Consider the following 18,290-nt stretch of genomic DNA (forward strand, 5'->3'; position numbering starts at 1 on the left):
GAATCCCGACACAAAAGCTGCCTATCCAGCCACTGAAAAGTCATCAGTTTGACTACCTGAGCTAAATGTGACTCTCCAACAGCCTGAGAAGTTTTCAAATTAATTTGGTCACTAGTGTATCCATACATATATCCAGGGCCCAAAACCCAGTAATTCAGTTTAGGAGGGTACAAATCAGAAACTGGTATTATTTTCAGAGTTTCAGATTTTGACTTTTATTTACGTAATTGAAAAATACTTGAGGTGGAGAAAGCTGATTTGATATTATTGGTGTTGCCGATTTACAAAAATTATGAACACAAACACACTATGTACATAATACATTCCCTTAATAACCTGCCTGCTGAATGTTTTATGCATATTGTGTGTGTTCTCATAAAATGTATGGTTATCCAATTCCTACTACTGCTAGAATTAAAGCTATAAAACTCTCAGTTAAAACTGAGGTAGAGAAAAGTCCCTAATCTTTCCTTCTCAATGTGTTATATCAAATGTCTTTTAGTAACTGCATTAGAAAGCAATTACAGCTTAATGGCTGTCTAAATCCATTATCAGTGTACATTTAGCCTTTCAATATTTAAAGATAATATTTAATTTGAGCAAATTAATGGACTGCCTGTGAGACCAAATACATCTATTTAGTCTTTCTGGTTTTCCATCAGTGATATTCCTCTTTAGAGACCAGGTCTTGTGACAAGAAGTCTGGAGAAAAAGGAGTTCTTTCGATTTGTAGTTTAAACAGATATTAACAAATGAGAGGCCAACCCAACCCCAAATGAGAAGTAATATCCTTATTAACTGCATGTGTCCTCTGCCATTAACAAAGCTGCTTTTAATTCTTTGCAGATTAATTTGTATCATTAATAGTTAAGTGAGCTTATATACCTTCAACTCTCAGTGTGATTTTTTTTTTTTCTAATTCCAAATTGTTTAATCTCTCTGACTTTAAAAGGATTGAGCAGTCTTCTGGAACAGCATTTTTTTCCACAATGCCTGTATTGCACATTCCCCAGTCAACATGAATAATAACGTTTCAGAATTATAACGATGGCTTTAGCAGCTCAGTTATATTTTAAGAAATTAGATTTATCAGAGAAAACATCACTTTAAAAAGAATGTAGCATAATTTCCCAATAGTATTATATTAATAAATTCAAATAAGATATTAAAATTACTGAATCAGCTTATTTCATTACTGTTATTCAATTCAGTGCAAGTCCATCAGCATCTACAAATCTGGAAAAATTAGAGAATTTTATTGACATCTTATTCATTTTTTTAAAAATTTTTTAGGAGGCTTGGTGGCGCAGTGGTTAAGTGTTCGGCTGCTAACCAAAAAGTCGGCAGTTCGAACCCACCAGCCACTCCTTGGAAACCCCTACAAGGCAGTTCTACTCTGTCCTATGGGGTTGCTATGAGTCGGAATCGACTCGACAGCAATGGGTTTGGTTTTGGTATTCATATTTGGAAAGGTTAGAATAATTCCAGTGTGAGTAAAGTACTTTAAGAATAATTTAAAATTCAGCTTGTCCTCATCACTTCCTTCTCACATTCCCAACTCTGTGCATGGAACAATCTCCTGTCCACTGCCCATCACCTAAAACAGCTCTGCAACTGTCCGCCATCTCTTAACAATGTATCCTCCATTCCAAAAGATCGATGGATCAACCAAACCACATCTGAATGCACAATTCCCGGCTTATTCCAACCATTTTCTTCCCTAGATTTTGTCAGCTCTTTGATTTTTAATATTGCTATATTACCCCAATCTATGCTTAAAAGCATTCAATGCGTTTTACCTGCTCCAAAACTAACTAAAAATACAAAAATACCTGCACTAATAGGAAGATAATGATGACTGCACTCCTGATTGCATTTATTTGTCATATTTTATAATTAAAATCCTGAACGAAACAACCCAAAATAGACTTCAAATGTTTATAACTGTCACCAAATTTTTTGTTTTATTTTTCAAAAAACTAAACATATTTAGAGAAAATACATTCATGTGACTCAAGAATTAAGATAATATAAAAAGTTATACATCTGAAAGCTTCATTCCCATCATGTGATTCATTGCTCCATCTCTGCCCTCCTCAGGTAACCACCCGTGTTTCTTGTGTTTGTGTGTTTACGTAAACACAATAAAATATGAATTTATATTCCTATTTTCCTTTTCTATACATAAAAGGTAAACTCCAATTTCTACACTATGTTCAATCTTAACTGTTACTTTAAACGGGAATATTGAACAATTATGTGAGTTTGTGGAAACCTGTATTTCCAAACAAAATGTAGAGGTTCCATATCAGGTACAGTAATATTAGTATTACTACCTTATATCTTCCAAATCTGAGTATGTAGGAGAACCTTCACTAGTCCAGCAAAAAAGTATGCCCGAAATGACTTAAAAAGTTTAAACTATGAAATATTTTAACTATAATTTTCCCATTTAAATCTTACTCTTTTCATCCAGAGATCACAAAAGCAGAAAGTAATCAAGTAATGATCATTAAAAAATAGATCTTCTTAGTAATATGTCTACACAATCAACAAAATAATCCAGAATTACCTACTCCGATACAAAATACAAGTATTTCTCAAAGAGAAAATTAACAACACTAGAGTCATATAACCTTAGCTTACAAAATGTATATGGCTAAGCTTGAAGGATGCCTTTTTTTCCCCCTAAGAAATTATTTAGGTCAATCAAAATGAAAATTAAATATTGACTCATTGAAAGCAAGGTTCACATTCCCAGAATTGGGACACTTGGTTGCCAACTTGACTCTTAATGGCAGGTAGGAAGAGACAAGGCTAAAGAAAAACCACAACTTTCTTTGAGAAAAAAGACTTGATTGAGTTAAATTCACTGAAAAGAGATTTCTTCATAAATAAGAAGTATGTGTTATATATATTTTCCTCCTAAAAAAACATTAGCATGATCAAAGCAATCACCAACACATACCAAACATCAGGCATTCCACTATGACACCGTCCACATCAAATCCTAATAGACTGAGTTCCTCAAAGCAAAAAAAAAAAAAAAGTAATTGTTAGTTAAGACTTCTGCTTCTGGCCATCAGAAATGTTACCTTAATTTGTCCTTAATGACCTATAATCACCCTTAGCATATGGCTTTTAAGACTGCTATTATTCAGCTTGATCTATAGATATAATGGAGCAGAACAGAACGGTGGGTATAATTAAAATAAGTTACTGTAAAAGTGGAATATGTAGTATGTTGCTAATGTGTAAATGACTAAACGTAATTAGGTGAAATGAAGTGCACTTATAACCACAGATACTTAAATCGAATCATGATAATAAAAATGTTTATTAACCAAACAGTAGGGCAATGAAATACAAAGTAACTAGGACCTATAAAATTAACACTGGTTAACATTGGCTCCTGAATATAAACTGGTATAACACAAGCTAAATTATTTATAGCTTTCAAAAATATCAAAAATTAATAAGAAAAAAATTTCAAAAACTTATTTGTAGGCATTAAATATAAAAGGGACTTAGTACATTGATTTTGGCTTCATAGTTTTATTTTTTAAAATACATTCTCTCTTATATTTGTAATTGAGGTTATGGGCAGGGGTAGATGAAGGCTGAAATCTCCATTCATAGCTTAAATTAAAATTATACTAGAGGGGTAGTATTGTAAAACATTTTAAATATAAATCTTTTGTATTTCTGGGTTTTGCCAGTCCATAAACGTAAATAAACATGGCAGACTATCACACAGAAGCACCTTTCTGGTTGTACCAGTAAAAACATGAATGTTAAAATTCATCCAAAAAGGCTGCTCCTTGAAGCAAGATAAAGATGCAGGCAAGCACAGCAGGGAAAGAGTGTGAAGTGCACATGTGGGGCCTTGATTCAAAACACAGCTGCTGGATCTAATTTTAGGCCAACTGGCCTTGTCACTGTCTCCTAACAAGGAAACTTTCCCCACTGAATATTAGAAGCTGTAGGGAAAAAAAAGCACGTAATAATATTCATTAGTTAACTTAGCTACACCATTGCTATTTTATACAGAAAATACGTAATGCAACCTAGCACAGAGACAAGCTTCATCAGCACCATGAAGGGAACTTCAATTAAGGAAGTTTTATTCCAAATAAAAAATTCAGAAATACATGGATACCCACAGAGGTTTATGCTGCAAATAATGCAAGACTATTCACGTTTGAGAAAGGAATTCAAGTATTGTGAGCATTCCGTATGAGTATGAACCAGTTAAACCAGGTGTCAATTCCAACTCATGGCAACCCCACGCGTGTCAGAGTAGAACTGCGCTCCATAGAGTTTTCAAGGCTTTTCTTCAGAAGCGCCTCAGGGTGGACTCAAACCTCCAACCTTTTGGTTATTAGCCAAGCACGTTAACCATTTGTAGGAACCAGGCACTCCTGTATGTATATAAGTGTGTATGTGTATATACATGTGTATGTATATGTATATATATATTTACACATATATACAAACATACACAAATGAAATTATGAACTTTTCTCACTCTGTGCTAAATCCAGAGCTAAAGCCATAACCAAACCAAACCTGTTGCTGTTGAGTTGATTCTGGCTTATAATGACCCTACAGGACAGAGCAGAACTGCCCCATAGGGTTTCCAAGGCTGTATAATCTTTACGGAAGCAGACTGCCACATCTTTCTCCTGCAGAGAGGCTGGTGAGTTCTAACCACTGACCATTCAGTTAGCAGCCGAACGCTTAACCACTGAGCCACTAGGGCTCCCTTTGATTAAATTGATTAGTTCACTTAATCCTCACCAAGTCTATGAGGCAAGACCTATGAGGAGTGTGATTTTAGAGATGAGGAAGTTCTATCTAAAGCTATAAAACGTCTTCCACATTTAGGCGACTAAGGTGTATGGATATTTACCAATAAGAAAGATTCTCTGATTTTGCTTAACCATCTCTTCAAGGAATTGTTAAATGTAACAGATTCAACACAACCTCACGTATCCTCAGACCCTTAAGTAAATGAAACACTAAATCTTATTCAAGTTTATCAAGAGCATTTGCTGCTACCATCAAACAAAGCAATGAAGCATTTGTCCACTAACGTATCTGTTACCTTTTTTTTTTTTTTCCAGAAGGGAAGCACACAGAAAGTTCATAGCAATGTTCATAGCAAAGCGATCTCTACATCCTTATTCCCAAAATCGTATGTAAACACTGAATCTTCATGATACATGAATTTTCCTATGGAAAAGTCATTAGATACATGAATTTTCCTACGGAAAAGTCATTGTTTCATCAGATTTTCAAGGCATTCTATGGCTCCAAAAATGTACAAAATCCCTGACCTATCTCCTTGGCTCTGACTGAACTTGTTCCCATTACCCCATTTCTAGAGTTAGAGAACTACCTGCAATTTGAAAAGTCAATTGCAAATACTTTTCCCTCAGCTTAAACTGTCCTTCACCTTCTTCTGTCCTTTAAGGCTCAAGTGACGTGGAAGTTCCTGTGAGGGTCCCTGGGCACACAGTTATCTCTACCTCAACGATTGTGATTTCACAGCAGTACCCTATGTGGATGTACTTCTAACTGAGAACATACAGTAGGGTAATTTTTTTAGTTATATGGTTCTCCCCCTTGATGTGAGCTCCTTGAGCTCAAGAACTATTTTATCTATCATCATTTTTTTTTTCTACCTCAAGCATTCCACCCATTCTTTCATACATGGTGATGGTTCCATAAATTTGATAAATTAATATATAAACATGTGTCATAAAAACAATCATCAGTTAAAGACTCTATCTAGTAAGGTACTGTATGAAACAAAATTCATGAGTAAGAAACAATCTTTGCCCAAAAAGATCTTCATACTTAATATTTATTTATTGACTTACTCATGCCCATCCTAGTTCCACAAAGAATCTGATCTACTACTCACAAAATTCTTTCACATATATTTTTCCTCACAACGACCTTCTTCTAGTTTTAACTTTTTAGATTATTCTCTTTACAAAAGTAATACATTCTCACTGTAGTAATGTTAAATACATAAAAATATAAAGAAAACAGAAATCACCCATCAAAGAAAATGTTTTACTGTCCCTACTTTGCAAACAAATAAATTCCCGCTCTGAGATTTAATGTGATTTGCCCAAGATCACACAGCTAATAATGAGAAGACTGGAAGAAGCCCACGCCATCTTACTCCAAGGTCTAAGATAAATTCTTCTAGTCCCAGGATCAGCAAAAGAGGGCTCCACTGGCCATAGCCAGCTGTTGTCTGCTTTTGGAAAGATCTTGATGCATCAGTTTTACTGGAACACAGCCGTGCTCACTCTTTTAAACATAGTCTATGGCTGTTTTCATGCTACAAGGGTAGAGTTTTGAGAGGCTGCAACAGAAACTGTATGGCCCGCAAAGCCCAACACATTTACCATCTGGCCCCTTACAGGGCCCTGGTGGAACACTGGTTAAGAGATCAGCTGCTAACCAAAAGGTCAGCAGTTTGAATTCACCAGCCGCTCCTTGGAAACCCTACGTGGCAGTTCTACTCTGCCCTATAGGGTTGCTGTGAGTCAGAATCGACTCGACAGCAATGGGTTCGGTCCTTCACAAAAAAAATCTGCTGACCCCTGCTGTCGTCTATATCATTTTAGTTTCAGAGACACGTGCTCATTCTTTAGGTCTTTTATGGAAAAATAATGATTTTCTTTTAAGGAAAATTTCCTTTTTAGATGCCTGTACACATGAGAGGTAAAATGGTAAAAGCCGTAACATAAGGGACTGAATATTATCAGGAACTTTTTTTTTTTTTTACTTTAGCTTTATAAAATCAAAACATGGAAATGTATACGTAAACCAGAGTGTCCTGCCAACAACCAAACTACTAAGAAAGGCAGCCAGCTCTGGACAGAGAAGTGAGATCACTGGCACTTACCGCCTCACTCCTACATGCTCAGCATTGTGTCCTCTGCCCCCTGTGGTCTGTTCAAGGACACCCAACCTAGCCCAAAGGAAACGACTCACTCGATCAGCTTCGCAATTTCAGTTCCACCTGCTGGATTTCTGCCATAGCTGAGTATTAACTAGACTTTTACTTAGTTAATATCTTTCTTTATAAAGAATTAAAACAGCTTAATCTTCTCCTAGAAATAACAGATGTAAAACCCTGGCCTAGCTGTACTAGTTATACTTTCTATAAAACATATTCAAAGACAGATGGTTGATGATAGATAGATGGACAGACAGATAAGACAGAAGGCAGACACAACTACTGAAATAAAGTCTCTGTGTTTTCTCCATCCTCACCTAATAAAATAATACCCGTCAACAATTCAATGCTCCACGGTGTCACTTCTCAGAAAGCTCACTTAATCACTCTTTGTTTAATTTTTCTCATCTGTACTCAAGAACCTCTGAGGGATGTCCAGAGCAGTAAGAGTGAATGAAAAGCCTGAGCCAGAATAAAATGTCAGAATGCCCCTCCAGAACTCCAGATACATGGTAATGTATGTTAAAAAACTCTGTGAACTGTACTCACTATAGAAATACGTCAGTTTTCTCAGAGAAGAAATAAGGCAGAAGATATAGAAAGGGCACCACCCTAGGAGTTCAAACACCTGGACTGCATCTAGGATTACCCTCAGCTAGTTATGTTGTTGTTGTTGTTGTGTGCCTGCAAGTCAGTTCCGACTCATACAGACCCTACAGGACAGAGTAAAACTGCCCCATAGGGTTTCCTAGGCTGTAATCTTTATGGGAGCAAACTGCCAGGTCTTTTCTCTCCCAGAGCTGCTACTGGGTTCAAACTGCTAACCTTTCACTTAACAACCAAGCATTTAACTGTCGTGCAACCAGGACTCCTTACAAGCTATGAGACCTTGGACAAGTCAGAGGATGCTCTGAGTCTTGGTTTCCTGTCCAGTGACTTGGGAACAACCAGTTTTCACCAGACTTAACATATGATAACCACATCAGGGTGCCTGGCGTAAAGTAGGTACTCAGAGAGTGTGAGTTTCCCCAACCCTTATTTGGGCCCGTACTTTGTCTGGTAATAAATGCTATATGCAAAATGTATATACAATTGCAAAAATAGTAATACATCGTCAGACATTTTTATAACCTTGAAAATCCAATAAATGAACACAAAAGTAAAAAAAGTTTAGTAGTTTCCAACAATACTATGACTCTAAACTTAAAATGAGCATGGCCCCACAGAATGATCATTCTTTTTAATCAGTAGATTCAATTTAAGATACCTTATATGCTTACTGAATCATTTATTAACTTAAATTCAGTATTTTTAAATCCAAAGAAGTTTTAATTTAGATTAAAAGATCAAAGAAAATCTCTCTGCAAAAGGGACATTTCAGATGAGATCTGAACGAAATTAGCCATGCACAGAGTGAGGGAAAGGGTGCTATACAGCAAGTGCAAAGGCCCTGAGTCAAGGGAAAGTTGGCAAAGTCCAAGATCTAAAAGGAGTCCAATGTAGCCTGATTATAGAGAATAATGGGAGAGGGGAACCAAACAAGATTGTGGAGGTACCTGTAGGATATATTAAGATGTACAGATGTTATTCTAAGAACTGAGAAAAACACTGAAGGTAGAAGATGACATGCTCTGTTTGACACTGTTAAAAATATCACTTTGGCTGCTTTGGAATATGGATTCAAGAAAGCAGGAGTGGAAGTGTGGAAAGTGGTTAGGAGGCTACTAGAGATGACCCAGCAAGAAATGGTAGTGCCTTAATCTTGACTGGTAAAAGTGGAGGTGGAGAGCAGAACTCCACAACTACTAGAGCAGAAGAAGGTAAGTGAAACGAAGGGCCTAGGGTATCCAGGACCCTGGTTTAATCAACTAGATACATGGAATGCAATTCCTGAGATGCAGAAATGTGGGGGGGGGGGGTGGATACATATATTAAGAGGAAAGGAGAAAATCAAGTACCACAGACAGTGGCTCTACAAACCTGACACTGAGAGACATGGATGATACTGGAGTGATATATGCAAGAGGCTGTCATCTTGGAAAATGAGGTGGTGACTTAGGAAAATTATATACATAAAATAAGAACAGACAAACACTGAATGCCTACTATGTACTGGACAAGGGCTAAGCACATGGAAAGTATCATCTTATTGAATTCCTCCCAAAATTTTATTTCTACCCATTTTGCAATGAGGAAACAAAGTCACACTGCTAATAACTGAATGATAATCAACTCAATCTGATTCCACAACCTCTGCTTTAATCATGGTACCACAATGCCTCTTAGCAGAACAAAAAAAAAAGATCCAAGCAACATCCTTGATGGACTGAAATATTTACAGTTCAGAGAGAAAAGGAACAGCTGGCACAGGAGACGCAGAAAGAAAATCAGGAGAGTGTGGTGTCCAGATACCAAGAGTTTCCACAAAAACTGACGATTTTGTCAAAAGATGCTGAGATTTTGGTGAAGTAATATTGACAAATGTCTATCTGACAAGATGAAAGTCATCAGTAATCTTGGCAAGAACAGTTTCAGTGGAATAAGTGTGGACAGAGGCTGGATCAAAAAGGGTCAAAGAGTAAATCGGGATTTTAAAAATATAGCAAGCTGCATACTCTGAAGGACTCTCACACTACAAAACAGCCAACGTTCTGCATAAAAATAGTTTCTTTTGCAAAATAAGGAAATGTTCAAGATATCAGAAATAAAACTTCATTGTCTAGCAGGAAAATGTAGGCACAGAAGTCAGGCGTGCCATGAGGGCAAATGCCAGTATTAGCACTGTGTTAAGAAGACTAATCACTGAGCCATTGGCAAGGTGGAAGAGCTAAACAAAGGACTCCCAGGCTAGGAAAGAGACCTTAAAGTAAAAGCAAAGGCTCTCTGGAGCAAAGCATTTTCAGTTTAGATTCCCAGGTTTTCAAAAGATCCATTAGGCATCACGCATGACTTCATAAGATTCACACACAAGGAAAACAAAAATATATAAGTGAGGACTACCTGAAACAACAAAACAATAAGTCATGGAATTAGGCTCCGCCTCCACCTATGGACTTCAAATATTGGAATTATTAGACAACATCTATAACATTGTGTATTATGTTCAAAAATCAGAGGCAGAAAAAAATGAAAAAGGAATAAAAAACTATAATGAATTAGCAGGTATAATTTTAAAAGAACTTTTAGAAATGAAAAATAACCAATGAAGTTTTAAAAAAAATCAATTGTTACATTAAACAACAAAGTAGACAAAGCTGAAGAGAGAATTATTGTATTGGAAGATAGAGCTATAGAAATAACACAGAATGCAGCACAGAAATACAAGGAGATAGAACATATTAAAAAGAACTAGAGAGAAATGGTCTATCCTACATGTAATCAAAGTTCCTAAAGAAGAAAACAGAATGGAGGAGGCAGAATATTTGACGAGATAAGAGCTGAGAATTTTTCTGAATTGGAGAAAGACATAAATCCTCAAGTTCACAAAGCCTAAAGTGTACCAAGTAAAATTAAGAAAATCACACCTATATGCAGCATAGAAAACCACCTGAACACTAAAAAGAGAAAGAGAAGTCATCAGGGGTAAAAACAGATCTCCTAGATTGGAATGGCAATTAGATGGACAGTAAGACTTCTCATGAGTCAAAATGGAATTCATAAGACAGTAAAATAAAATCATCAGAGTAATGAGAAAACACCTGTCAATCTAGAATTGTGTGTTCAGCAAAACTATCTTTCAAAAACAAGAAAAAGGACATATGGATAAACAAAAACTACAAGAGTTGACCTCCATCATTCCCTTAACAAAAAAACTTCTAAAGGATGTACATCACCCAATATGAAAATGATCCCATGAAAAAGGTTTGAGATGCAAGAAAAAGTGTTGAGCAAAGAAATTACTAAGCAGGTAAATCTAAACAAACACTGACTATAAAATAATAGTATCTAACTTGTAGTAATTATTTTAAAGATCAAAACTAAGATATTTCTCAGTAGAAAGAGGACAGTAGAATAGTAGTCTACGGTCCTAACATTGTTTGAAAAGATTAAATAAAGACTTTAGACAAACTTTAGACTTTGGAAGGTAACTATGCATCGTAAAATCTCAAGAATAACCACTAAAAGAAGAGAAATAAATTCCAAGCAATGGGAGGGAAAAATGAAATAAAAAAAATGAATTTTAAAGCAAAGGAGAAGAAAAAAAGCATAGAAAAAGCAAGATGAATGGAAAGCAAGAACTTAGATTACAGTAATCACAGAGCTACAATCTTATACAAATCCAAAGGACATGCTTTACATTGCAGTTTATCTAAATGGCCTGAACAGAAGTACAAAAACTGTAAACGAACTTGAATAATTTGATTTGACCAAAAATTAAAATCCAACCATAGCAGACAATCCTAAAACATAACAACATGGAATGGTTAGAATTAAAGAGTTAAAAAAAGATATACTAGGCAAATATCAACCAAAAAGAAAGTGGGATAACTACACTAATATCAGACAAACTACATTTTAAAACAAAAAAGCAGAAAGAAGGTGACTACATACATAATAATAAAGTGCTTAATTTACTAGGACAATCTAATAATTTTAAACGTGTAATAATATAATTTCAATATGTATAAAGTCAAATTGAATGGACAACACAGGAAGAAGCTAACAAATTCACCATCACGGTGGAATACTTCAACTCACTTCTCTGCATGACAGATAGGTCAATAAAACAAAAGAAAAAAAATTAGTTAAGGTGGAGATGATTTTAAGGCATGATTAACAAACTTAAATTTTTGGACACATATAGATCCCTCAACTCAATAATAAGAGAATACACATTTTTTCCAAGTGCACAATGGAACATTTGTGAAAACCAATTAATTAAATTTGACCAAAAAGCAATTCTTACAAGTATCAAAGAACTGTTACCACACAGAATAGTTCTATCACTACAATTAAATTATATTAGAATTATATCAGAAGTCAATAATAGAGAAATAACACAATTCATTTGCAAAATTTCAAAAGCACCAATAAATACTGCCAGGGTGAAGTAAGAAATTGTATCGGAAATTTAAAAATACTTATAAATAAATAATGATGAAAATGTTACATATTATAACCTATGGGATACAGTGACAGCAGAACTTAGACACTATTTGCAGTTTTAAGTTCTTATATTAATTTTATGATGATAATGAGCTAAGTGATCAATTTAAGAAGTTAGAAAAAAAATCAAAATAAACACAAATAGAAAAATCTATCAAGCAATAACAAAGATTAAACAAATTAATGAAGTAGATACACACAATAAAAATAATCCACACAGCTAAAAGTTGATTCCTTGAAAAGACTAATAAGTAAAACTTTGTGACCTTGAACAAGAAAAAAGTAGACACACACACAAATCAGGAATAAAAAATTAAACTTAACCACAGAATCAGCAGATTAAAGAGTTAATAATACCATGAATGACTTTATGAAATTAAATTGGGAAAAAAATTATGCACACCCACACATTGGAGAGATATATACATATATATATAATCTTCTTTTAAAACTATCTGAAAAACAAAGTAAACTTCTAAATCTTAATATATAATAGTATTAAACCAAAACCAAAACCAAACCCATTGCCGTCGAGTCATTTCTGACTGATAGCAACCCTACAGGACAGGGCAGAACTGCCCCATTGGGTTTCCAAGGCTGAAATCTGCCTCATCTTTCTCCTGCAGAGAGACTGGTGGGTTTGAACAGCCAACCTTTCGGTTAGCTAGCAAGTGCTTTAACCGCTGTGCCACTACGGCTCATAATAATAGTATTAGTGGTTTAAAATCTTCTCATACAGAAAACATCAAGCCAAGATAGTTACATAGCCAAGTTTTATCTAATTTCATAGAACAGATTATTCCAGCCTTACACAGACTCTTCCAGAGAAGACAGAGAGTACATTGCCCTATTCATTCTACAGGTCAGTATAACCTTGCAGTCAAAACCAGACAAGAATAGTAAGAGAATGAAATATATGTCAATCTTAGTCATCAACAAAGATGCAAAAATATTAAAGAAATATTAGTAATCAAAGTTTAGAATATTATTGTAGAAAGACTAATAAAAATACTTAATGCCCACATGAATTTAATCCCAAAAACGCAAGGGTGGATTACCTTTGGGAAAAATATAAATGTCATTTACAACATTAACAGATTAAAGGAGATAAAGAAATCATCATTTAAATATGCACAGAAAAAGAATTTGATAAAATTCAATACCCATTCATGATAAAAACACTTAGCAAAGTATTTTTTTAAAAAAACTTCCTTAACCAAATTTCTACCACATCACTGTTAACAGTAAAAAACGGAGTATGACAAGGATGCTCACTACCGCCATTTCTATTCAACAGTGTACTTAAGGTTTTAGATAGGACAGTAAGACAAGAAAAAAATACAAAACACAAGTAACAAGGAAAAAAAAGACATAACAGTTGACAAGGAAAAAAAACCATAATTATCATTATTCACACATTATATGACTACTTTACAGGGAAGATTCTAAAGAAAACACATATTTAGAATTAATAAGAAGCTTAGTAATATGGCCGAGTATAAAGATCTATACAAAAATCAATTGCATTTCTATATACCAGCACCAAACAATTTGAATATGTCATTTAAAAGAAAATACATTTAACAATACTAACAAAAAAATTAGGCACCTAAGAATAAATCAATCGAAAGATATACAAAATCTCATGGAGAAAATTATAAAACTTTATTTTGATAAAGAAGACCTAAAGAAATAGGGAGATATATAAGAAGAGATAATCCGTATAAAAAAGCAAATATTTCTCCCCAAATTGATCTCTAGTTTCCATGCAATTTCAATATAAACACTTGTAAGGTTTATTAAAGACCTTGACAAACTGATATAAATTTCTGTATGGTAGAGCATAGGCTCAAAAACAGTAAAAAGTAAAATGTAACATATGGGACAGGAGAAGGGGGTAGAAAGGACTTTAGCAACCAAATACAAAAAAGTATTATAAAATGTATTATTATTGTGGTATTGGTAGCCAGAGCCCTGGTGGTGCAGTGGTTAAGGCACTCAGCTGCTAACTGAAAGGCCAGTGGTTCGAACCCACCAGATGCTCCATGGGAGAAAGATGTGGCAGTCCACTTCCGTAAAGATTTGCAGCCTTGGAAAGCCTATGGGACAGTTCTACTCTGTCCTATAGGGTCGCTATGAGTCGGGATCAACTCAATGTCAGTGGGTTTGGATTTTTTTTTTTCCGGTATTGGGGCAAGGGTAGACAAACGCACCAACAGATTAGAATAAAAGACTCAGAGTGACAGTGACTCACAAATACGAATCTTATTACAGAAATGCACTACAAATGACCAGGGAAAAGATGGACATTTCAATAAGTGGTACTAAGACAAATGGATATCTGGATCTTTATAAAAATGTGAAATTGGACTCTGACTTCCCACTCTACACCAAAATAAATCCCAAGGGGATTGAACATTTACATGTGAAAGGCAAAACTACAAACACTTCTTCAGAAGAAACATACAGAGAATATCTTTACGACCTTGAGGTAGAGAAGGATTTCTCAAACATGACGGAAAACTTGAAAAGATATAGAAAAAAGTAATTGTCTACATTAAATTTAAGAACTTCTGCTCATCAAAAGATACCATAAAGAGTGAAAAGGTAGGTCATAACATAAGGGACGATATTTGCAATATGTATGACTGAGAAAAAATCACTATGCAAAAATATGTCAAGAACAAAATATATCATGCAAAATCAGTAAGAGAAAATCCCAATAGAAAATTACAAGGGAGAGGGGGAGAGAAAGACTTCAGAGAAAAACAAACATGTATGGCAAATAAATATATATATAAAGATCTTCAACCTCATTAATCTTCAAGGAAATGCAAATTAAGATCACAATGAAATACATTTTATACCTACTAGATTAATACAGGAGCCCGGGTGGCCTAGTGGTTAAGAACTCGCTGCTAACCAAAAGGTCGGCAGTTCAAATCCACCAGCCGATCCTTGGAAACCCTATGGGGCAGTTCTAACTCTGCCCTATACGGTTGCTTTGAGTCAGAATCGATTCGACAGCAATGAGTAGATCAATACAGATTAAGAAATTTGATCATTCCAAAGGTGGGCAATGATGTGGATCAACAGTAATCTTTTTTTGCTGCTGGTAGGAGCATAAATAAGTGAAAACAATTTGGCACTATCTTGTCATGTTGGACATTCACGTGCTCTACAACCCAGTAATTCTATTCATAGATATCTACTCACAGATATATGCACTACAGAGAAATTCTTACACATGTACATGAAGAGACATGTACAAAAAAAAGTGTGTAGTCCCAAAAGATGTGAATCAATTCAAAGTTTCATCAACTGGAAAATGCATAAATAAACTGTGGCAAAGTCACCAGCAGTAAAAATGAACTAACATCACATGTAACAACATGGGTAAATCTTAAAATCATAACACTGAATGAATAAAGCAAGCAGCACAAGACAATTGTTGTTGTTGTTGAGTGTCGTCCAGTCAGTTCCAACTCATAGCAACCCTAAGTACAACAGAACGAAACACTGCCCCGTCCTGCACTATCCTCACAATTGTTGCTATGTCTGAGCCCATTGTTGCAGCCACCGTGTCAATCCATCTTGTTGAGGGTCTTCCTCTTTTCATTGACCCTCCACTTTACCAAGCATGATGTCCTCCTTCTCCAGGAGCTGGTCCCTCCTGACAACATGCCCAAAGTATGTGAGACAAAGTCTCACCATCCTCACTTATAAGGAGCACTCTGCCTGTACTTCTTCCAAGACAGACCTGTTCATTCTTCTGGCAGTCCGTGGTATATTCAATATTCTTCGCCAACACCATAATTCAAATGCATCAATTCTTCTTCAGTCTTCCTTATTCATTGTCTAGCTTTCACATATATATGAGGTGACTGAAAATACCATGGCTGGGGTCAGGCACATCTTATTCCTCAAAATAACATCTTTGCTTTAAAGAGGTCTTTTGCAGCAGACTGGCCCAATGCAATTTGTCTCATTTCTTGACTGCTGCTTCCATGGGTGTTGGTTGTGGATCCAAGTAAAAAGAAATCCTTAACAACTTCAATATTTTCTCCATTTATCATGATGTTGCTTATTGTTTCAGTTGTTAGAATTTTTGTTTTTCTACGCTGATGTATAATCCATACTGAAGGCTGTAGTCTTTGATCTTCATCAGTAAGTGCTTCAACTCTTCTGAAATTTCAGCAAGCAAGCCTGTGTCATCTGCATAACGCAGGTTGTTCATGAGTCTTCCTCCAATCCTGATGCCACGTTCTTCTTCATATAGTTTAGCTTCTCAGATTTTTTACTCAGCATACAGATTGAATAAGTATGGTGAAAGGATACAACCCTGACGCACACGTTTCCTGATTTTAAACCACTCAGTATCCCCTTGTTCTATTCGAACAACCACCTCTTGGTCTAGGTACAGGTTCTGCATAAGCACAATTAAGTGTTCTGGGATTCCCATTCTTCGCAACGTTATTCATAATTTGTTATGACCCACACAGTCGAATGCCTTTGCATAGTCAATGAAACACAGGTAAACATCTTTCTGGGACTGAAATCATTATGCTGAATGAAATAAGTCAGACATAAAAGAACAAATACTGTATGGTCCCACTTAAAAAATATCTAAGATAGGCAAATACATAAAGACAGAAAGCACACTAGTGGTTACCAGTGCCAGGAGAAGAGGAACACGGGGAGTTAGTGCTTAATGGGTACCATTTCTGTTTGGGGAGTTAAAAAATTTTGGAAACAGTGGAGATGGTGGCACAACACTGCAAATAAAATTAATGCTACTAAATTATACACTTTAAAATGGTAAAATGGCACCTAAGATGCATCAATTGGTCCCAACCCATCTGGAGTAAAGGAGAATGAAGAACACCATGGACACAAGGAAGGTATTAGCCCAAGAGACAGAAAGGGCCACATAAACCAGAGACTCCATCAGCCTGAGACCAGAAGAACTAGATGGTGCCCTGCTACCACAATGACCACCCTGACAGGGAACACAACAGAGAGTCCCTGATGAGCAGGAGAAAGATGGGGTGCAGAACTCAAATTCTAGTAAAAAGACCAGACTTAATGGTTTGATTGAGACTGAAGGGACCCCAAAAGCCATGGCCCCCGGACTCTCTGTTAACCCAAAACCAAAACCATTCCCAAGGCCAACTCTTCAGACAAAGATTAGACTGGACTATGGGACATAAAATGATACTTGTGAAGTGTATACTTCTTAGCTCAAGTAGATATATGAGACTAAATAGGCAGCTCCTGTCCAGAGATGAGATGAGAAGGCAGAGACGGTCAGGAGCTGGTTGAAGGGACATGGGAAATCCGGCGTGGAAAGGAAGAGTGTGCTGTCACAGTATAAGGGGAGCAACTAGGGTCACAAAGAAATGTATGTATAAATTTTTGTATGAGAGACTAACTTGAATTGTAAACTTTCACTTAAAGCACAATAAAAAAAAAAGGAAAAAAAATAAAACAGTAAAATGACAAATTTTGTTATATATATTTTACCACAATGAAAAAAAATTAAAAATGGAAAAGCAAAAGAATGTTTACCTCTGGCAGGGAAGTGACTGGAATGTAGACAGGGAACACATCCACAGAGAGAAGTAACAGTTCTGATACAGCTCTAGTACTTATGTTGAATTGTGAGTTCACAGGTATTCACTCTTTCATTAAGTTCATAACTTACATATGCTGCATATATTATTTTGTAGATGCCAAACATTGCATGATAAAAACATGTTTTAATATAGTTGCTATTGTTGTTGGGTGCTGTCAAATCACCCCAACTCATAGCAATCCCATGTGACAGAGTAGAACTGCTCCATAGGGTTTTCTAGGCTATAACCTTTACAGAAGCAGATCACCAGGTCTTTCTCCTGCAGAGTTGCTAGGTGGGTTCAAACTGCTGACCTTTTGGTTAGCAGCCAAGCACTTAACCGTTGTGCCACAGGGCTCTTTGATATATTTGGGATTTAAAATAAAAATATGAAAGGAAGAGATATAGAAACAGCCCATGCAGACAACACTTAACAAAAGTCTTGCTGAAGGATGGCAAGAAAAAAGGGCTGTGGTCAGAGGGGAACGTGAATAAGGAGAGTTTTTATTATGTTTTCTTTTTAATTATGAAATATTTCAAGCACAGAGAAAATAAAACAAATATTATAACAAATGGCCATCAACCCAT

At 35.7% G+C, this 18,290-nt stretch overlaps 1 protein-coding gene across 10 annotated transcripts in view; it reads right to left on the minus strand.

The window, feature by feature from the left end:
- Nucleotides 1-18,290, minus strand: part of TCF4 (transcription factor 4) — a 391,702-nt gene that overhangs the window by 355,184 nt on the left and 18,228 nt on the right. For 2 of the 10 annotated variants that reach the window (XM_023733972.1, XM_023733971.1), the window contains one exon: nt 2,969-3,026. The exons of the other annotated variants lie outside the window; for them this stretch is intronic. In XM_023733972.1, the coding sequence (XP_023589740.1) occupies nt 2,969-3,026 (58 nt within the window). The remainder of the gene's footprint in view (nt 1-2,968; nt 3,027-18,290) is intronic. 10 annotated transcript variants of the gene reach the window in all.

The sequence above is a fragment of the Trichechus manatus genome, unplaced genomic scaffold, assembly GCF_000243295.1.
Source record: "Trichechus manatus latirostris isolate Lorelei unplaced genomic scaffold, TriManLat1.0 scaffold00063, whole genome shotgun sequence".
Taxonomy (NCBI): Eukaryota; Metazoa; Chordata; class Mammalia; order Sirenia; family Trichechidae; genus Trichechus; species Trichechus manatus.